This window comes from Microcaecilia unicolor, chromosome 4 (genome assembly GCF_901765095.1).
Source record: "Microcaecilia unicolor chromosome 4, aMicUni1.1, whole genome shotgun sequence".
NCBI classification, from domain to species: domain Eukaryota; kingdom Metazoa; phylum Chordata; class Amphibia; order Gymnophiona; family Siphonopidae; genus Microcaecilia; species Microcaecilia unicolor.
Window position 1 is genome coordinate 319,956,766 of NC_044034.1, and position 22,707 is coordinate 319,979,472.

The 22,707-nt window shown below is 45.0% G+C and overlaps 1 protein-coding gene across 1 annotated transcript in view; it reads right to left on the reverse strand.

Moving 5' to 3' along the window:
* LOC115469725 (disintegrin and metalloproteinase domain-containing protein 9-like) overlaps positions 1–22,707 on the reverse strand; it is a 247,157-nt gene that overhangs the window by 10,937 nt on the left and 213,513 nt on the right. Inside the window, exons 16-17 of the mRNA XM_030202513.1 lie at positions 16,000–16,015; positions 12,618–12,787 (exon numbers count right to left, since the gene is read on the reverse strand). Coding sequence (XP_030058373.1) covers positions 12,618–12,787; positions 16,000–16,015 — 186 coding nt within the window. The remainder of the gene's footprint in view (positions 1–12,617; positions 12,788–15,999; positions 16,016–22,707) is intronic.

The window sequence follows — 22,707 nt, forward strand, 5'->3', positions numbered from 1 at the left end:
CTTTTTGTGGCTGAGGAATTTGGAAGGGACGTCCCAGAGTCAAATTGGTCCAAATCGTCCACCAATACAGGGATTCGAGAAAACTCGTGGACAGGTGGATCACGTCCTCTAGTCCCCCAGCGGCCTGATACCACTGGGAGGCTAGGGTCCATTGAGCAGATCTCATGTGAAGGCGGGCCATGGGAGTCACATGAACTGTGGAGGCCATGTGGCCCAGCAATCTCAACATCTGCCGAGCTGTGATCTGCTGGGACGCCCGCACCCGGGAGACGAGGGACAACAAGTTGTTGGCTCTCGTCTCTGGGAGATAGGCGCGAGCCGTCCGAGAATCCAGCAGGGCTCCTATGAATTCGAGGTTCTGCACTGGAAGAAGATGGGACTTTGGGTAATTTATCACAAACCCCAGTAGCTCCAGAAGGCGAATAGTCATCTGCATGGACTGCAGGGCTCCTGCCTCGGATGTGTTCTTCACCAGCCAATCGTCGAGATATGGGAACACGTGCACTCCCAGCCTGCGAAGTGCCGCTGCTACCACAGCTAGGCACTTTGTGAACACCCTGGGCGCAGAGGCGAGCCCAAAGGGTAGCACACAGTACTGGAAGTGGCGGGTGCCCAACTGAAATCGCAGATACTGTCTGTGAGCTGGCAGTATCGGGATGTGTGTATAGGCATCCTTCAAGTCCAGAGAGCATAGCCAATCGTTTTGCTGAATCATGGGGAGAAGGGTGCCCAGGGAAAGCATCCTGAACTTTTCTTTTACGAGATATTTGTTCAGGGCCCTTAGGTCTAGGATGGGACGCATCCCCCCTGTTTTCTTTTCCACAAGGAAGTACCTGGAATAGAATCCCAGCCCTTCTTGCCCGGATGGCACGGGCTCGACCGCATTGGCGCTGAGAAGGGCGGAGAGTTCCTCTGCAAGTACCCTCTTGTGCTGGAAGCTGTAAGACTGAGCTCCCGGTGGACAATTTGGAGGGTTTGATGCCAAATTGAGGGTGTATCCTTGCCGGACTATTTGCAGAACCCACTGATCGGAGGTTATGAGAGGCCACCTTTGGTGAAAAGCTTTCAACCTCCCTCCGACTGGCAGGTCGCCCGGCACGGACACTTGGATGTCGGCTATGCTCTGCTGGAGCCAGTCAAAAGCTCGCCCCTTGCTTTTGCTGGGGAGCCGCGGGGCCTTGCTGAGTCGCACGCTGCTGACGAGAGCGAGCGCGCTGGGGCTTAGCCTGGGCCGCAGGCTGTCGGGAAGGAGGATTGTACCTACGCCTGCCAGAAGAGTAGGGAACAGTCTTCCTTCCCCCGAAAAAATCGTCTACCTGTAGAGGTAGAAGCTGAAGGCTGCCGGCGGGCGAATTTGTCGAATGCGGTGTCCCCGCTGGTGGAGAGACTCTACCACCTGTTCGACTTTTTCGCCAAAATGTTGTCCGCGCGGCAAGGCGAGTCCGCAATCCGCTGCTGGATTCTATTCTCCAGGTCGGCGGCGCGCAGCCATGAGAGCCTGCGCATCACCACACCTTGAGCAGCGGCCCTGGACGCAACATCAAAAGTGTCATAAACTCCTCTGGCCAGGAATTTTCTGCACGCCTTCAGCTGCCTGACCACCTCCTGAAAAGGCTTGGCTTGCTCAGGGGGAAGAGCATCAACCAAGCCCGCCAACTGCCGCACATTGTTCCGCATGTGCATGCTCGTGTAGAGCTGGTAAGACTGGATCTTGGACACGAGCATAGAGGAATGGTAGGCCTTCCTCCCAAAGGAGTCTAAGGTTCTAGCGTCCTTGCCCGGGGGCGCCGAAGCATGTTCCCTAGAACTCTTAGCCTTCTTTAGGGCCAAATCCACAACTCCAGAGTCGTGAGGCAACTGAGTGCGCATCAGCTCTGGGTCCCCATGGATCCGGTACTGGGACTCGATCTTCTTGGGAATGTGGGGATTACTTAATGGCTTGGTCCAGTTCGCAAGCAATGTCTTTTTCAGGACATGGTGCAAGGGAACAGTGGACGCTTCCTTAGGTGGAGAAGGATAGTCCAGGAGCTCAAACATTTCAGCCCTGGGCTCGTCCTCCACAACCACCGGGAAGGGATGGCCGTAGACATCTCCCGGACAAAGGAAGCAAAAGACAGACTCTCGGGAGGAGAAAGCTGTCTTTCAGGAGAGGGAGTGGGATCAGAAGGAAGACCCTCAGACTCCTCGTCAGAGAAATATCTGGGATCTTCCTCTTCCTCCCACGAGGCCTCACCCTCGGTGTCAGACACAGGTTCGTGAACTTGTGTCTGACACCTCGCCCTGCTCGACTCAGTGGAACCCCGTCCACGGTGGGGGCGTCGAGAGGTAGACTCCCTCGCCCACATCGGCGAAGCTCCCTCCGCCGACGTAGTCGGGGAGCCTTCCTGGGAGGTGGCCGCGGTCGGTACCGCACGCGGTACCGACGTCGGGGACCTCAACCTGGGCGATGGGCCAGCCGGCGCCACGCTCGACGGTACCGGAGGCGCAAGCACCGCCGGTACCGGAGGGGTAGGGCGCAACAGCTCTCCCAGAATCTCTGGGAGAACGGCCCGGAGGCTCTCGTTTAGAGCGGCTGTAGAGAAAGGCTGTGAGGTCGATGCAGGCGTCGACGTCAGGACTGTTCCGGGGCGTGGAGGCTGTACCGGGCTGTCCAGAGCGGAGCGCATCGACACCCTCCTGAACAGAGGGTGAGCGGTCCTCTCGGTGCCGATGCCTGCTGGGTGCCGAATCCCTCGGCGACCCAGAGCTCTCGGTGCCGACATGGGGAGGAGACCGGTGTCGATGCTTCTTCGATTTCTTCCGAAGCATGTCACCGGAGCTCCCCGGCACCGACGAGGAGGAAGTCGAATCCATCCGTCGCTTCCTCGGGGCCGAGACTGAAGAAGGTCGATCTCGGGGGGGCTGTACCGCAGGAGCCCTCAGGGTAGGAGGAGACCCACCCGAGGGCTCACCGCCACCAGCAGGGGAATGGACAGCCCTCACCTGCACTCCACCCGATGCACCACCGTCCGACGACATCAGCAGACGAGGTCCTGGTACCACCGACGTCGATGCAGCTATCCGATGTCTCGGCGCCGATGCAGAGGCCCGATGCCTCGATGCACTCGATGCAGGGGCGGCCGAGGAAGATGGTCTGGACGCTGACGACGTCGATGCACTCGAAGATCCCGGTGCCGATGCCGACGAAGAGCCCGAGAACAACACGTTCCACTGGGCTAGTCTCGCTACCTGAGTCCGCCTTTGAAGAATGGAACACAGACTACAGTTCTGGGGGTGGTGCTCGGCCCCCAGACACTGAAGACACGACGAGTGTCGATCAGTGAGCGAGATAACCGGGCGCACTGGGTGCACTTCTTGAAGCCGCTGGAAGGCTTCGATGTCATGGGCGGAAAAATCACGCCGGCGAAATCAAAAGCCGAAATGGCGAAAATTGAAGCACCAAAAATTTAGAGGGAGAAAAAATCTCGACCGAGGGCCGAAAAGAGGCCTACCCCCTACGACGAAAGAAAACTTACCGGGCAAAAAGCTGGAAGTACGGGGAGGATTGACACGAAACCCGTCGAAGATGGTTTCCGGAGCACTTCCCGACTAACAAAGCTTTCCCGAAGGAAAAAAAACACGCTCAAACCAGAATTTGGACGCGCGAGGTCGACTTTCCGGGCTCGACACGGCGAAAACCGACCGTACCGAGTGCGGACAAAAGAAGACTGGCCGGCTCGAGCCGGTTTCGGGCGGGAAGACGGCCGCGCATGCGCGGGTGCGCGCGGAGCGCGCGAGGGCTAGCAAAGGACTTTGCTAGTGAAGATTCCGATTGGAGGGGCTGCCGTGGACGTCACCCATCAGTGAGAACAAGCAGCCTGCTTGTCCTCGTGAGATAATCTTCACAGTTATGGATCTGGAAGATTTCACATTTGCCTTCATTTTTCCAGGTGAGCAATGAGCCCACTCAAATTCCAGCGGGAACTTTAGTGATAAATTTGGAATTGAGGGGAGCCACTAAGTTAAAAACTTAATTAAATCGGGACTTTCAAACCCTTCAGCCAGGTCTAGGATTCTTATGTTATTTCGCAGACTTCTGTTGGCTAAATCTTCCATTTATTGTTTTAACTGATGAAATTTGTCTGAGGTGAATTTCTGATGTTGCTTAAGATCTGCACTGGCAGTTTTAATTTTAGTTTCTACTTGTTCCAGTCTTATATGGAACTCTGATACAGATGAAGATAGTGTGGCCAGATCAGCTTTCAGCTCACATGTTGTATCATAGTGCTTCATAGTAGTTCTCCGAGTGCTTTAATTTCATCATTTAGGGCCTTGATACTGACATGCTAGATTTAACTGGTGTTGTTTTCTCTGGTGATGATGGGTCGCATTTTGTTCTTTTAGAATCTGCAGGAAGGATTGTATTAGAGTCCTATTTATGTGATTTTGAGGTTGACATCCTTATTACGCAGAAAGCAGCTTAAAAGGAATGGCCTTTGCTACTTCCTACAAAAAAACCCCCACAAAGGAGAGGTCCTCTGGCAGAGACTTCCAACTCTCCTGTGGCAGAGAGGATCTGAAAAAAGGCCTAGAGACCTCTCCTCTGAGAAGTCCTCAAGTTCCTCTTCAGAGCCACAGGAATGGTCTGATTCAGACTCAGCAAAATACTCATAGGAGACATCTGATTCTGCTCCTGCCTTGGTCGGCTGGAATGTCCAAGCCCAGAATGAGGGTGTCAAGGTGCAGAACCCCTCCTGAGCTGAGACCCTCTCTAGACACACTGACCTTGCCTTTTCTGATGCTTGCACTTGAGAATATGGTTCATGCTCCAGGAGAAGCTGGGGTGCATCTTTGGACAGCGTGATGCTGAGGCATTGAAAATCACTTGCACCATCTGTGGAGCCACTTCAACCCATTCTTGAGACCCATGCTTTGCCTCTTGGCTGGTTGTCGGTGCCAGTGCCTCTCTGGGTGGCGGGGACACGTTGTCCAATGCAGTGACCATACTGGGTCAGACCAATGGTCCACCTAGCCCAGTATCCTGTTTTCCAACAGTGGCCAAGCCAGGTCAAAATTATCTGGGCAGAACCCAAATCGTGGCAGCACTCCATACTATAAATCCCAGGGCAAGTAGTTGTTTCCCAAGTCTGTCTCAATAGCAGACTATAGACTTTTCTCCAGGAATTTGTACAAACCTTTTTAAACCCAGATACGCTAAACTGCTGTTACCACCTCCTCCAGCAAAGAGTTACAGAGCTTAACTATTTGTTGAGTGAAAAAAATATTTCTTCCTATTTATTTTAAAAGTATTTCCATGCAACTTCCTTGCGTGTCCCCTAGTCTTTGTACTTTTGGAACGAGTAAAAAAATCGATTTACTTCTACTCGTTCTACACCACTCAGGATTTTGTAGACCTCAATCATATCTCCCCTCATCTGTCTCCTTTCCAAGCTGAAGAGCCCTAGCATCTTTAGCCTTTCCTCATACAAGAGGAGTTCCATCCCCTCTATCATTTTGGTCGCTGTTCTTTGAACCTTTTCTAATTCCACTATATCTTTTTGAGATACGGCGACCAGAACTGAATGCAATACTCAAGGTGTGGACACACCATGGAACGATACAAAGGCACTATAATATTCTTGGTCTTATTCACCATCCCTTTCCTAAAAAATCCTAGCATCCTGTTTGCTTTTTTGGCTGCCGTCGCATACTGAGCAGAAGATTTCAGCGTATTATCTACACTGACACCCAGATCTTTTTCTTGAGTGCTGACCCCCCAAAGTGGACCCTAGCATCAGGTAACTATGATTTGGAATATTCTTTTCAAAATGTTATCACTTTGCATTTGTCCACATTAAATTTCATCTGCCATTTTGATGTCCAGTCTTCCAATTTCCTAACTTCTTCCTGTAATATTTCACAGTCCGCACGTGTTTTAACAACCTTGAATAGTTGTGTATCATCTGCAAATTTAATCACCTCACTTGTCATTCCAATTTCCAGATCATTTATAAATATGTTAAATAGCACTGGTCCCACTACAGATCCCTGTGACACTCCACTTCACCCTCCTACACTGAAAGAAATGACCATTTAACCCTACCCTCTGTTTTCTGTCCAATAATCAATTTCTAATCCACATCAGAGCCTGTCCTCTTATCCCATGACTCTTTAATTTTCTCAGGAGTCTCTCATGAAGAACTTTATTAAAAGCTTTCTGAAACTCTAGATACACTACATCAACTGGCTCACCTTTATCCACATATTCACAACTTCAAAAAAAATGAAGCAAATTGGTGAGGCAAGACTTCCCTTGGCTGAACCCATGCTAACTATGTCCCATTAAACTATGTTTGTCTATGCATTCCGTAACTTTATTCTTTATAATAGTTTCCACTGTTTTGCCTGCCACTGACATCAAGCTTATCGGTCTGTAATTTCCTGGATCACCCATGGAACCCTTTTTAAAAAATTGACATCACATTGGCCACCCTCCAATCTTCAGGTACTGTGGAATGTTATTTGACTCATTTCCCTCTTTAACATATAGCACAACCCCCCCCCCCCCCAATTTGATCCTCTCTATCATTGCGATACAATTTGTACCCTGTTAGCACAGTGTCCCAATTGATGTCCTCTTTTCACCAAGTCTCTGAATGCATATTATATCTACCTCATCAATTAGTGCTATATATTCTAACTCTCCGATCTTTTTTTTTTTTTTTTTTTGCTTCTAGCACTTCAATTGTGTTTTTTCTTTTGATCTACAAGCTACTTAGAAGTTGCATCCTTTATCCTGCTCTCTCATTATGCACACCTTGCTTACTTCAGCATTGTTGAATCCTCTCTACTGGGATTCCCTAAATGTCCTCTTTCAATAGTATCCTTCAAGGATACTCCACAATGAACCATGCGCTCCTGGGCAACTGTCAGCTTCCCCCCCCCCCCCCCCCCCCCCACCCCATTCTAGTTTAAACTCTGCTCTATCTCCTTTTTAAAAGTTAGCGCCAGCAGTCTGGTTCCATTCCATTTAAGGTAGAGCCCATCCTTTCAGAACAGTCTCCCCATTTCCCAGAATGTCCCCCAGTTCCTAACAAATCTAAATCCCTCATCCCTACACCATCGTCTCAACCAAGCATTGAGACTTCGGATGTCTGCCGGCCTTTTGGATCCTGAGCGTGGAACGGGGAGCATCTCTGAAAATAATACCCTGGAGGATATGGGCTTCAGCTTTCTACCTAAGAGCCTAAATTTGGCTTCCAGATCCTCCTTCCCACATTTTCCTATGCAATTGGTACCCACATGTTCCAAGACAGCTGGCTCCTCCCCAGCACTATCTAAGATCCTGTCTAGGTGATGCGTGAGGTCTGCCACCTTTGCACCAGGCAGGCAAGTCACCAGGCGATCCTCACGTTCACCAGCCACCCGGCTATCTATATGCCTAATGACTGAATCACCAACTACAACAGCTGTCCTAACCCTTCCCGCCTGGGCAGACAACATTCAGCGTGATTGGTTACATCAGCCATAGAGCGCTCTCTTGGTGTACCAAACTAGGATATGAGGCTGTTGAAGCAGGTCTCCTGAAGAAGATGATTGAAACACGGCCAGTGTTGAGACCGGATTTGTGTTTGTAAAAAAAGTGAGGGTTATCCAAAACCCGAGGTGGAAAGAGACTGGAATTTTGTCTGGAAGAAGAATTCGGGTTTGTTACCCGTTAATAAAGAAAAGGTGTTGACAACGAGTGCGCCTTATTTCATCATTGGAATGAGTTTGAATTTCATCACAGGACTGAGTTTGAACTGGTAAAGGAAAAGTTGTTTGCTCATGACTTTACAAGACACACGGAATGGACAGTGGAGATAAGCATGTTCATCATGATGTATATTTCACAGTGTGGACTTTAAGATAAGTGCATTTGTCATGAGATTTTCCGTCTTGATCTGTTTTGGGGTATTGGGTAATTTGTATGAATGTTATTGAGTATTTAGAATAAGAGATGGATTGTGAGTAATAATAAAAAAGATAACTTAAAAGAGATATGAACATTGGGTAACATCTGCACTGGGCTCTGTCAGGGGACATCACCCATCTGTGGTAACTGTAGTCCTTTTTGTCCTCAGAAAACAGGTATTTGAAGATGGATATATACAGATGGAGTCTGGGTGGAGCTCGCACGTGCATATGTAACTTATAAAATAAGTTACACACATATCACCAGCATTTAGGTGAAAACATTTACACCAGCTCTTTGGCTGGTGTAAGTGATCATGCCTATCCAGATATTTGCATATAGAGCCACTTAACACTAGTGTTCTATACAGGAATGTAGGCATCTACTTCCTTTATAAAATAGGTTTCCTTATAGATGCCATCTAGGCACCTTTAAATAATTGCACTTTTAGAGAGTAATTCTGTAAGGGGGCATCTATATTTAGGCACTAGTAAAGCAACTATTTGAAAACTATTCTATAATGAAAAGTAGGTGCCCACTTTTTTTTAATAGAACATTAGTGTAAGCCACCTAATGTTTGCCTTCTTTGCAGGCACAGACATTTACACCAGCAATAGAGCTGGTGCAAATGTGCCTAGATTGCAAAAGAGTGCATGAAGACTATAAGATTTTAGAATATAAACATGTAAACATGTACCCTGTCCTCCAGGATACAAAATTACTCACTGGACAAGAGAAGGAAAAAGAGGAGGAGGCATAGCAATAATCTATAAATCTCAATTCACAGTCACAACAACAGCAGAATCTATTCTCCCCCAACTCGAAATAGCCTCAGTCAGAATCAACCACCCCAACCTACATGATCACCTAAACCTAATCTTATTTTACAGACCCCCGGGCAATTGGCAAGACTCACAAACGCACATTCTGGATTTCATATCGAATACTTGTGTTTCCACCCAGAACCTTCTCATAGCAGTAGACATCAACCTTCACCTTGAAGATACTAACTCAAGCAATGTACGCGAATGCAAAGACTTCCTCCAACTATGGGAGCTCCACTGGCCAAACACACAACCCACCCATAACAAAGGACATACACTAGACATCATCACCCACAATTCTCATCAGAACCAAATCTCACACTAATAGACACAAATGGACAGCCAGGCCATGGTCCGATCACTACAGTATAAACCTCTCCCTCCACTGGAGAACAAAAAAGACACAACAAAAACAACAAACCTATACTACGAGAGGCAAAATTGACCCACTAATATTCTGGCAACATTTCTACACCGACGAATGGACAACACCTACAGACTCACCCCAATTTCTCAAGAATGGGATAACAGATGCAGAACAATACTAGACAATATAGCACCACTTCAAACCAGAACCTCACATAGAAAAAACTCAATACCATGGTTTAATGAAGAACTGAAAGAACTAAAAACACAGGTAAGAAGACTAGAAAGAGCATGGAACAAGAAAAAGATGAAAACACACTCAAAGACTGGAAACAACTACAAAGAAAATACAAATACACTAATCAGACCAAACTAAAAGGACATATTACAAAACCAAAATAGGTCCAAACTACAAGGATACACACAAACTTTCTCACTCGTAAACAGTCTCCTAAACACTACTACGGCTATCTCCAACAACACAGATACCCCATCAGCAACCAATCTTGCTAATTACTTCAAGGAAAAAAATCATAAAGCTCAGACTCACAATACCTACCAATATAACAGATTACACAAACATACTTGAATGTCTAGACCCAAACCCGAGGAATACCCAGCAGATCGATCATGGACCAACTTTGACACGCTCTCATTAAATGAAATCTCACATTGGCTTGGAAAATACGCCAAATGCAATGCAAATTAGACATTTGCCCTAATAATCTAATAAGATCTGCACCCAAACAATTCAAAACAGACCTCACAAACCACGTAAATCACAGGCTTCAAAATGGGTTCTTTCCCACGGATAAAGGAACATCCTACTTACTCCGCTACTGAAAGATGCGAAGAAAAGCACAATGGACCTAACCAACTATCGCCCAGTAGCATCTATTCCACTTATAACCAAACTCATGGAAGTCATAGTGATGAAACAACTCACTGATTACCTAAATAAACACTCAAATTCTACACGAATCTCAATCTGGATTTTGGTCAAATCATAGCACCGAAACTGTTCTAGTGTCCGCAATGAACTCATTCAACAAGCAATTGCAACTGGTAACAACATACTCCTCCTACAATTCGACATGTCCAGTGCCTTTGACATGATAATCATGAAATACTACTACATATACTAAAATACTTCGGAGTAGGAGGCACAGTTCTCAAATGGTTCAAAGGATTCCTGACCACAAGATCATACCAAGTAACAACGAACGCAGACAGATCACTCCATGGACACCTGAATGTGGAGTTCCCCAAGGATCCCCCCTCTCACCAACCTTATTCAACCTAATGATGATACTTTTGCCAAACTTCTAGCCACCAAAACCTCAACCCCTACATATATGCAGATGACGTCACAATCTACATCCCATTCAAACATGATCTAAATGAAATCACCAACGAGATCAACCAAAGCCTCCAAACAATGCACACATGAGCAGATGCATTCCAACTAAAACTTAACGCAGAAAAAACACAATGTCTTGTGCTCACCTCACAATATAACACAAAAAAATTTCTCCACCATAATCACTCCATACTGTTCTCTTCCTGTCTCACAAAACTTGAAAATTCTTGGAGTCACCATTGATCGAAACCTCACTCTTGATGCCCACGTGAAAAACACGACGAAAAAGATGTTCTACTCCATGTGGAAACTCAGAAGAGTAAAACCGTTCTTCCTGAGACACATCTTCTGTACCCAGGTACAGTCAATGGTAATAAGTCATCTGGACTACTGCAACGCACTGTACGCTGGCTGTAAAGAACAGACTATCAAAAAACTCCAAACTGCCCAGAATACTGCCGCCAGACTCATATTTGGAAAAAACCAAATATGAAAGTGCAAAACCCTTAACAGAGAAACTTCACTGGCTCCCACTTAAGGAACGAATTGCATTCAAGAGCTGCACGATTGTACACAAAATCATTCACGCAGACGCCCCAATATACATGCTAAACCGCATGAACCTACCTCCAGAAACGCCACAAGATCATCCCACAAATTTCTCAACCTGCACTTCCCCAGCTGTAAAGGACTAAAATACAAACAGATGCATGCCACTACCTTCTCTTACATGAGCACGCAGTTATGGAATGCACTACCTACAGACCTGAAAACAATCAATGAAATAACCATCTTTCACAAAGCCCTGAAGACATACTTCTTCAACAAAGCCTACAACGAGAACCGATAACCTCACTAATCCACCAACCTACTCAGTTATGAAAACTTACCTTCTACTACTTCCCTAATCACTCCCTTCCTCTTCCCTACTTAATCTCGGCACAATACTAATTGTATCTGATACCCTAGAGTGACAATGTTAATAAAACTATGTAAGCCACATTGAGCCTGCAAATAGGTGGGAAAATGTGAGATACAAATGCAATAAATAAAATAAATACATACCCTGCCACACTCTACCCAGATTGTATCCATGTGAATGCCCACCTGCAAAGTACATGTCATCACATCCGGAGGCATGCTTACAGAATATTGAGCATATCTGTCAACATATGTGCATGACTAAATATCACCATTTATATGCATTCTTGCCACCTAAAACTAGGCAACTCCTTATAGAATTACTCCCTTAGGGTTCAATTTTAAATTGTCCACCAGGTAGTAAAGTTCCTGGACACTTTTAGCACATGTGTTTTACACTGATTTCAAAGAGACGATCCTTGAATTGCTTTTATTTGAAAATCACAGCAAAGTATGCATGCTAAAAGCACTTGTGTAGTATGTACCTTCTCTTTTGTGTCAGCAACCAGGAAAGGTAATATAAGTTTACATTCTTTTAAAATGTTATGTAGGCTTGCATTATAACTCTTTCAACTTAAACATGCCCTGAGAAATGCCTACTCACAATCTGGTTGAAAGTAGATGCACTTTGGAACCCATGCATACTTTTAGCTTTTTGGAGGACAGCAATTGTCAGACAGGGTAATTTATGCACACTAATCTATTTATGATGTAGCCAGGTTGCTTTGAAAACTTAAAGAAGCAGAGATCTGATCTCTTATGGGCCAGCCAAATTTCAGAAGGTGAAATTGTCCATCATTTTTTCCCAGAAAAATTACACATAGGATTCAAGAATAGCTGTATTTTATCAAGGTAAGAAAAAGGTGGGATTAGGTCACAGAAGGAAACAATGCATTTAGCTTTGAATGTTCAAAATCACATATGTTATTTTCATGGAAGAATTACCCTCACAAAAAGAGCAAACCTATACAGGCAATTTTCTTGGGGTGATATTCAAAGAAAAAGTATGCTTGTACTTTTCTTTGATATCTATACAAAGTCCCTGGGTAAAAGTAACAGACTTTCAACCATGTAGGTGGGCTTGATATTTTCTCATTTATAGTTTAAACATAACATAAAACATAGTAAATGACAGCAGATAAAGACCTGTATGGTCACAAAGAGAATTTCATTAAACCTGATACTTTGTCAACAAAAAGGTTAAGGTTTTTACCTTATCATTTCCACATTTTGTGCCATCGTTTACCCAGGTGTGATCTACCAGATCCTTTGAATGCAGAAAATCCACAGATTTGCAAATGACATTTTTAGGGCGATAGTAAATAATGGCACCCTTAACAGCAAATGTTGGTGCATTGGATGTATGCACACATTGTATTTCCCACACAAAGCATTCCTATAAGTTATTAGCAGAGAAAATAAATTAGCTATGGTAAAAGACATTTACACAGAGTTGAACATTCAGCAACAGAAGCCACCTAAGTAGGGAGTTGGTCAACATGATCCTGTCATTGAAATGTAATTTCCCCTTCACACAAGCTAAATTCACCTGCTGAAAAAGTGGGTGTTTCTGGAACAGTTAGGTCAGGAGATAAAAGTTAGGCACCCAAACCTAGGTCCTTTTGTACCTACTTTACCCTGAATGTAACTCACCCTGAATGTAACTCACCATTTCTCCTTCAACAACAAACTAAATCTAGGTTACTCGATTTCCACAGCATAGAGTTAAGAAACGTTTAGTCACAAACCCTGCTGCTTGGATTCAACTGCAAATTCATTCAAACATAGTTAACCCAAATGGGTGTTCAACTACTGCTGAAAATTGATCTCATAGTTTTTTATAGACTGAAACAGACCAGAAGGCCATTGAGTCTAACCTTTTCATGACAATCCATATGACAATATAAACCATTGTACCTCTGCTAACAAAATCTGCAACAGTGAACATTTTCCTTTTTAAATACCAATATAGGAGTCCCATTACTAAGCTGTGGTAAGCACTAGCACATGCTTACCACTGGTTAAAAAGCACATCAGTGGGGCGCACTCAGGAGTCCTGCATTAGTTTTGCATGTGCATGCGCTACCCACACACTACAAAATAAAATGTATATTTTAGCTCTGAAAACCAGATCGTGGCTAATTTTAGAAAACTACACACCAGTCCCATATAAGTCCAGCAACTATCTCAGTCAAATTGTGTACAGCAATTAATTCAATTAAAGCAAAATCTTCATGTCAAACTGTTTTTAGAGTTTTCTAGCTCTCAAACACATAAGAAAAATTTTTTTAATTTTTTTAAAAAACCTATGTTAACATAGGTTTTTAAAAAAAATTTCTTATATGTTTGAGAGCTAGAAAACTCTAAAAACAGTTTGAAATGAAGATTTTGCTTTATTTTAGCTCTGAGGCATGTTTGGGGGCAGAGAGTGGGCATGTCTATGCTAATCGGTTAGTGCATGGGCGTTGTCGAGTGCTAACTGATTAGTGCAAGATTAATGTGTGAGCTCTTACCAACCACAAAATAGATGTCACTAAGTGCTTACACAGTAATGGCCACTTGCTAATGGGAAAATTAGCATGTGGCCATTATTAAAGAAATAGAAAAATTGGCCATTTCCCAGCAGTGGCCTTATTGTGCAGGAGAGACCCGTGCTGAGGATAGTACAGGGCACTTTTTAATGCTGCTTAGTAAAAGGGCCCCAGAGTGATCAAATTAAAATCCCCTGAGTAGACAAAGCAAAGATACTTACCTGTAGCAGACATTCTCCAAGGACAGGAGGCCTTATATTCTCACAATTGGGTAATACAATTCCACGTTGCCCATTCTGGAGCTTCTAACAAGCTTAAACAGAGCTTTGTGGCACGCAAGAGCCGCTTCACCACACATGCGCGAGTGCCTTTCTCACAACTACGGTATCCCTAGCATCCAGGCTCACTGAAAAACAACAAACATTGGTCAATTGGGACTCACAACAGTGAGGTCATAACTCAGATTAACCTAAAACTATATACAAACTGAGTGAGAGTACAGCCTGGAACAGAATAAAACGGGCCTAGAGGGGAGGAGTTGGATTCTAGAACCCAAACAGATTCGGCAACACTGCCTGAACTGACTGTTTGCATTGGGTATTTTGTTCATGGCAGTAATGAGATGTCAATGTGTGGACTGAAGACCACGTCACAGCCTTGCAAATTTCTTCTATGGAGGCTGACCGCAATGGGCTACCAACACAGCCATGGCTCTGACATTGTGAACCTTGACATGACCCTCCAGAGTCAGCCCAGCCTGGGCATAAGTGAAGAAATTGCAATCTGCTAGCCAATTAGAGATGGTGCATTTCCCAATGGCGACCCCCATCTTGTCGGGATCAAAAGAAACAAAAAGTTGGGTGGACTGTCTGTGGGTCCTAGTCTGCTCTATATAGAAAGCCAATACTCGCTTGCAGTCCAAGGTGTGCAAAGTGCTCTCGCCAGGATGGGCATGAGGTTGGAGAAAAGAATGTTGGCAAGACAACTGACTGGTTCAGATGGAACTCCGCCACCACCTTCGTCAGGAACCCGGGGTGCATGCGGAGGACTACTCTGTTGTGATGAAACTTGATATAAGGTGCATCCACTACTAAGGCTTTCCAGGTCAAGTACTTCAGATGGCAGGAATTCAGCGACTCAAAGGAGCTTTCATCAGTTGGGTGAGAATGACGTTGAGATCCCATGATACAGGCAGAGGTTTTACAGAGGGCTTTGACAAAAGCAAACCTCTTATGAAACGAACAACTAGAAGCTTTCCAGAGATGGGATTACTCTCTACACATCGATGGTAAGCACTAATTACACTGAAGTGAACCCTAACAGAGTTGGTCTTAAGACGAGACTCAGAGAGATGCAGAAGGTATTCAAGCAGGATCTGTGTAGGACAAGAAATGGATCTAGGGCCTTGCCCTCATACCAGATGGCAAACCTCCTCCACTTGAAAGAGTAACACCTCTTAGTGTAATCTTTCCTGGAATCCAGCAAGACCCAGGATACACCCTCCAAAAGACCCAAGGAAGCAAATTCTAGGCTCTCAACATCCAGGCTGTGAGGGCCAGAGACTAAAGGTTGGGATGTATAAGAGATCCCTCATTCTGCGTGATCAGGGTCGGAAAACATTCCAATCCCCACAGTTCTTCAGAGGATAACTCCATAAGAAGAGAGAACCAGATCTGCTGAGGCCAGTACGGCATGATCAAGGTCATGGTCCCTTGGTCTTGCCTGAGTTTCGGCAAAGTCTTCCCCAGAAGAGGAATGGTAGGATATTCATACAGACCAGTCCCCCAATAAAGGAAGAAGACATCTAATGCTAGTCTGCAGTGGGCCTGAAGACTGGAACAGAACTGAGGGACCTTGTGATTCACATGTGTGGCAAACAGATCCACAGAGGGGATGCCCCACACTTGGAAAATCTCACAGGCAATGCCCATGTGGAGAGACGACTCATGCGGTTGCATAACACTGCTCAGCCTGTCGGCCATAATGTTTTTGCCAGCCAGATAAGTGGCTTGAAGAAACCTGCCATGTTGGCAAGCCCAATGCCTCATCTAGATGGCCTCCTGACACAGAGGGTGTGATCCTGTGCCCCCCTGCTTGTTGGTGTAATACATGGCAACCTGAATGTCCATTTGAATGAGTACAATTTGGTGAAACAGCCAATCTCTGAAAGCCTTTAGAGCATTCCAGATCGGCCAGAGCTCCAGGAGATTGATTTAGAGATCTGTTTCCTGAGTGGACCAAGCTCCTTGAGTGTGAAGCCCACCCACATGAATTCCCCAACCCAGGAGACATGTATCTGTTGTCAGCAATTTTTGCGGCTGACAAATTGGAATGGAGTTCAAGAGTTAAATTGGATTGAATGGTCCACCACAACAGGAAGTGAACAAGCTCTAGGTACACTGAAATGACATCTTCCAAACCTCCTGTGGTTTGGCCTTATATTCTCACAATCATCCTCCACCTCTATAGCAAATAGAGTAGCCTCAGCCTTTTCCTTCACAAGCGGAGGGGAGGGTTCAAAGGGGATGCCATAGGACTCATCTTCCAAAAGCCATGTCCTCGAGAGGGGTGTTGAGGAGTCAGCTCCTACCTCGACTCCGGTAAAGCTTCCTCCACCAACGTCGAGAGGGTACCGGCTTGGGTGGCACACAACACCAGCATCAGAAGCCACACCGCAGGCTGAGGGCTAAGTGGGGCCGCAACGGATAGCAGGGTAAGTGCAAGCACCCCGAATTCCAATGCACACCATTGTAAGAGGTCATCCAGTAGCTCAAAAAGCTAGACCCAGATACGCTCATCAAGGGCCAACACCAGGAAAGGCTGGGGCGCTGGTTCCGAGACAGGCTGCAGAACAGATGGGGCTGAGACAGGAGCAGGGTCCTGGCTGCTAGGGTACTGATGGATCGGCACCTCCTGGATGGAGAGGGAGCAGTCCTCCCAGCACCAATGCTTCTTGGGTGCCGAATTCCTTCACGTCCCTGAGCTCCCGGCACCGTGCATCAAGGACAACTGATTCCGATGCTTCTTGGCCTTCACCCGATGCTCAGCATTGAGGCTTCTAAGTGCCAACAAGGATGACATCAAATCCTCACATCGCCTCGGGGTCGGGTCCAACACCGGATGGTCCCAGGGCCCTGCACAGCATTAAGACAGATGGAGACCCATTCAATGCATTACTGATCCCAGCATCAAGAAACCCAGTAGCAGCCATGTGGACCGATGCTGGTGCAGACCTCAATGCCAATGCCAATGTCGAGGAATTGAACCTGACTCCAAAAATCCTCTCACTTTGAGCCCCTCTGGCAACCTGGGCCCGCTTCTTCATCCAAAGACAGAGGACACCGTTAGCAGGACTATGGTCAGGCCTTAAACACTGTAGACACCAAGAATAAGTGTCCTTGCCAGAGATGGTCCGATTGCACTGGGTACAGCGCTTGAGGCCACTGGGAACTTGAGTGGACATGGATGGAAATATCTCCACAGCCAAATCAAATGAAGAGATGGTGCCTGAAAAAAGGAGCAAGGCACAAGAAAAAGACCAGGGAAAAACCAAGTCAATGCCTAAACGCTGCCTAAAGATGCAGAACACAAAGGAAACAAACTTGGAAAAAATAAAACTAAGAAAATAAGGGGGGGAAAAGGGGAGACCCTAGCACTAGTACACTGATATAAGGTAAAAAAAAAAAAAAAAAACAAGTCGAAAGGCACCAAAAAAGCTCTTTTCAGACCGGACATGAAAAGCAGCTTCTCCTCACCATAGTAGAAAAATAACTGTGGTAACCATGCTCTCGCAGTGGGCAGGAAGGCACTTATGCATGAGCGGTGGAGCTGCTCTTGCGCTCCATAAAACTCTGTTTAAGCTTGTTAGAAGCTCCATACCAGGCAACGCAGAATCATATTACCCAATTGTGATGATGGCTTGCTTGTCCTCAGAGAATAGTTCAGTTGGTAGCACTTTGTGTAATAAGATGGGCAAGAATTATACTGCTAGTACCCTAGTGTCAGTGGGATGCCAGGATTCAAATCCCACCAACATTTATTGTGCTCTTTGGCAAGTCACTCAGACGGAGATGCACAAAGTCCCCATAAAACACCAATCCCTATTTCCACCTCAGTAAAAATTACCAAGGTGGAAATAATGAGCGATTCCCAAAAGAAATCACATGCAAAAGAGCTACTTGCAAAAACAGCGAGCAGCTCGAACAGCCGCTAAGCAGTGCATGTGCAGAACAGCTAATTGCTAGGCCTGGCTGCTCAGCACATGCTCAAACAGCATGTGCTACACACGGTTTTATACACGCATATAAGCTACGTATATAAAAGCTCGTGTAGCTTTTTTCCCCAAACTTTTTGGATCACTGCCACAGCTTATTCCCAAGGATTTCTTCTGTACATAGACTACCCCGGGGCAAGGCCATATTAATAATGGTGCTGGGAGCCGAGCTTATTTTGATCGGGAATTGAACGCTACATCTTTTTAAAATGAAGACATATGCTTCTGCGCAAACATAATAGGAAAAAAGGAAAAGTATTTCACTTATTCAACACTTAAGTCCACTTTAAATGGGGAGATATTCATTACACTGGAGGCAAATTAAAGGAAAAAAATATCTATAAGATTTCTGCATCTAGGAGAGAGTGGACATACTTTACATTATTTAGTTCCTTATGTTCTCTTAGAGGTTACAAATGTTGTTAAATGAGATGGATCCATGAAAACAAACTTTTGTGTATTGTAAATTACAATGCATTTACAAGCGAATCTAAGATAAAATGTGCCTCCCAGACGCAAAACTTCTGGTTTCAATAACAAAAATTGCTTGCATTTCTTTTGTGTTTCCTTCGCAACATCAGGAAATACAGATATCTTAATTCCCCCAAACAATTTGTCCTTACATTTAAAAAACATCCTAAGTAGCCATTGTTTGTCTGACAATAATGCCATCGTAGCTACAAGAGTTGCTGCGATGGCTTGTTCTGTGTCTGATGTTTCAAGGAAATTAGTAACATCTAATGATATTTCTTGTTGTTTGGGCGGTGGATCACGTTGTTTCTGAGGTATATAATAAAATTGAGTAAAAGGTGGTAAGTTACTCTCTGGAATCTCAAGAACTTCTTTAAGGTACCATTTTAACATTTCTATCGGACATCATCTTTACTCTTGGAAAATTTATAAATCTTAAATTATATCTTTTCATATAGTTATCATATATTTCCGCTTTGCTGCTTAGGTTTGATATATCTTTCACCAAAGTGGTTTGAATATTACCAAATTTACTATTTTTCCTTCCATAACATCAATCCTTTCAGAGCATTTTTCTAACTTTACTTTCAATTTCATTAACTTTTTGGGTTAATGCTGTCGTTGTTTTGATAAATGTTGTGCCATTTGAGCCACCAAGACCCACAAATTATCTAGAGTTACCTTTGACGGTTTCTCTAAAGTCCAGGGAGGCAAATTTAGTATTTCTGTTTCCTTCTCAGTTTTTGCTCCTCGTTGACCAGCAGTCGATTCCCTCGGAGTGCTTACTTCAGGAAATACTAATCGTTCTCCTGATTCCCTCGAGTTGTTTTCCATAAGTACATAAGTAGTGCCATACTGGGAAAGACCAAAGGTCCATCTAGCCCAGCATCCTGTCACCGACAGTGGCCAATCCAGGTCAAGGGCACCTGGCACGCTCCCCAAACGTAAAAACATTCCAGACAAGTTATACCTAAAAATGCGGAATTTTTCCAAGTCCATTTAATAGCGGTCTATGGACTTGTCCTTTAGGAATCTATCTAACCCCTTTTTAAACTCCGTCAAGCTAACCGCCCGTACCACGTTCTCCGGCAACGAATTCCAGAGTCTAATTACACGTTGGGTGAAGAAAAATTTTCTCCGATTCGTTTTAAATTTACCACACTGTAGCTTCAACTCATGCCCTCTAGTCCTAGTATTTTTGGATAGCGTGAACAGTCGCTTCACATCCACCCGATCCATTCCACTCATTATTTTATACACTTCTATCATATCTCCCCTCAGCCGTCTCTTCTCCAAGCTGAAAAGCCCTAGCCTTCTCAGCCTCTCTTCATAGGAAAGTCGTCCCATCCCCACTATCATTTTCGTCGCCCTTCGCTGTACCTTTTCCAATTCTACTATATCTTTTTTGAGATACGGAGACCAGTACTGAACACAATACTCCAGGTGCGTGCTCGTTCCTTCGGAGGGGGAGCTTGTCCGTGTCGGCTGCGGGAACGGAGCTCTCATGTCTAGTCCTGGGAATGCTGAGCTCCTCCTCCATTCTGCCGACGTTCCCTAAGGAATCGCTCCCGACCATTCCATCATGTCCAGAAGTCCTGAAAAAATGGTCCATAGGACCTGTAGGTACTGGGGCTGGCATTGGGGAAGCTCGGACCGCTTGCCTTGCCCCTTCTCTTCGGCATTGGTTTCTCAGGAAACGATGTCGGAAGTGGTTGGATCTCGCCTTTATAAATGAACAGTATAGTATCTCCAAGGAGGATATGAAAGAAAGAAGGGCAGTCCAGCTGAGTGTGCCCTGAGCTCTGCTGCCACAGATATGGTGCAAAAGTGCCTTTACAATACACAAAAGTTTGTTTTCATGGATCCATCTCATTTAACAACATTTGTAACCTCTAAGAGAACATAAGGAACTAAATAATGTAAAGTATGTCCACTCTCTCCTAGATGCAGAAATCTTATAGATATTTTTTCCTTTAATTTGCCTCCAGTGTAATGAATATCTCCCCATTTAAAGTGGACTTGAGTGTTGAATAAGTGAAATACTTTTCCTTTTTTCCTATTATGTTTAATATATATTTTTTATTTTAACACTTTCTATTCGAGTGTAATTCCTTGAAATATTTGTAAATCCATAAAAATAAAATAAATAAAAAATGTCCCCGTAAAAGGTAGGGGCTGCTCTGTGCATTACTCAGAAAACAGCTGTGGCATCCCTTAGAATGCACATTTGAATACTGATCAGCTCATTTGCATGCAATTTCCATTGGCTGCCACTGCTGACAGAAAACAGCCTGCAAAATTCCATTGTGCATCACCTGCTAAATATTGTGGTTGCTAAACTGACTGGATCTGGTCAAAAATGCATGGTGCCAGCGTGTTGTTTTTGCATTGGGCCCTGGGCTCTCCATTGACTCAGGTACAAATTTAGATTGTAAATGCTCCAGGGGACTGGGAAATATACACTTTACCTGAATGTAACTCCCTTGAACTACTACTGAGAAGGCATAAGCTAAATCCAAACAATCTTTTTAAATGTTTAAAAATCATTAATGAGAGAGTATGCTAGCAAATTGATATGTTTCATATTTTGGACCAATTGCCCCAACAATGCAATGAACGTATAGAAAAGTAAGGTAATATAATGTGCATGGTAATGTGCTGGATACATTCATTTAGCATCTTTGTGAAAAGAAATTCTGCCAGTGGAGTATCCCTCTTGCACATTCTCACAATATATTCACACATGTGAAAGGACTGTACTGTAGATCAAATTATGTCAGAGTTGAATCTGGGAGTAATGCAGTGATATGTCAGCTTCACATTCAGGATTACTGCTGTTCTGCCAAGGTCTATAGAGTTTATGACCAAGTAAATGAGGAACACTTGTTAACAACTATGGTAATGCAAATTCCTGCTTCATTACTACTTTCCAACAGCAGGTCATGAGAGTACATCAATTCAACTAGTATTGCTTGACTGAGGTAGAGAGCTGAATCTGGAGTGGGAATCTATGCTTTCTTTCAGTGGTATTTGACTAACAGGTTGGTCCAAATCTAGATTGAATGTACAAGTACATTCATTGATTAGAACAAAGTACACACATGGGAGTGTAGCAGGATGCCACAATGTGCTTTCTATTTTCAGAAAGTGGAACATTCTGGAGTCCTTGCTCCTAATCTGATTGTGCCTGCAGTGTAAGGCAGTGGCAGCATTGGGTGGCCACCTCAGGTGACAGATTTTTAAAAGTAGAAACAAGGGCCACCAAAACACTCCTGTAGCAGCCACCTCATTTTGTTTCAAGGTGTGAGGAAGGAGGGCTGATAAAGTCCCCCCCCCCCCCCCCCCCCCCCAAATACTGTGAAGAAGCGGTGGCCAGCAATAGAAGAGAAAAGCATTGCAGGAACTTTTAGGCCCTGTATCTTCTGCCAGATTAAGTTTGTCAGTCTCATCCCCTCTGAAACAGGAGTGGCAGCCAAGGGAGTAGGTGGAGGGAACAAAGAGTAAAGCAAGGAGAGATGCTATATAGGATGAGTGAGGAAAGATTCTGTACTTGAGGGGTGCAGGAGCTGAAAGAAAAGGAAGGTATTGGACCCAAGATGAGGGGTTGGAATAGAAACAAGAAAGAGATGCTGGACCTGGAGGGGGTGGGAAGAGAAGCAAGTGGGAGATGCTATACCGTGAAGAGGAATTGGAAGGGAAGCAAGTGGGAGATGCTGGGCCTTGGACTGGGAAGGGAAACAGGAGGAAACACTGAACCTGGAAAGTTAGGGGCTGGCAAGGGAAGCAAGGGGAGATGCTGGACCTGGGGGGGGGGGGGGAGTGGGAAGGAAAGCAGGAGGTTGATGCCAAACACCAGTTCCCTCTGAGATGCATGGCAGTCCTCCACTGCCATTCCTACCAGTGGCAGTGGTGCAGAAATATTGCGGTTTCAGTTACAAAGGACAGGCCAAGTTCTTTAGGATTCCTATTGGACCTGTCCTTTCTCTAGTAAACTAAACCCAGCACAAAAGCAGTGAAGGTCGGTATAA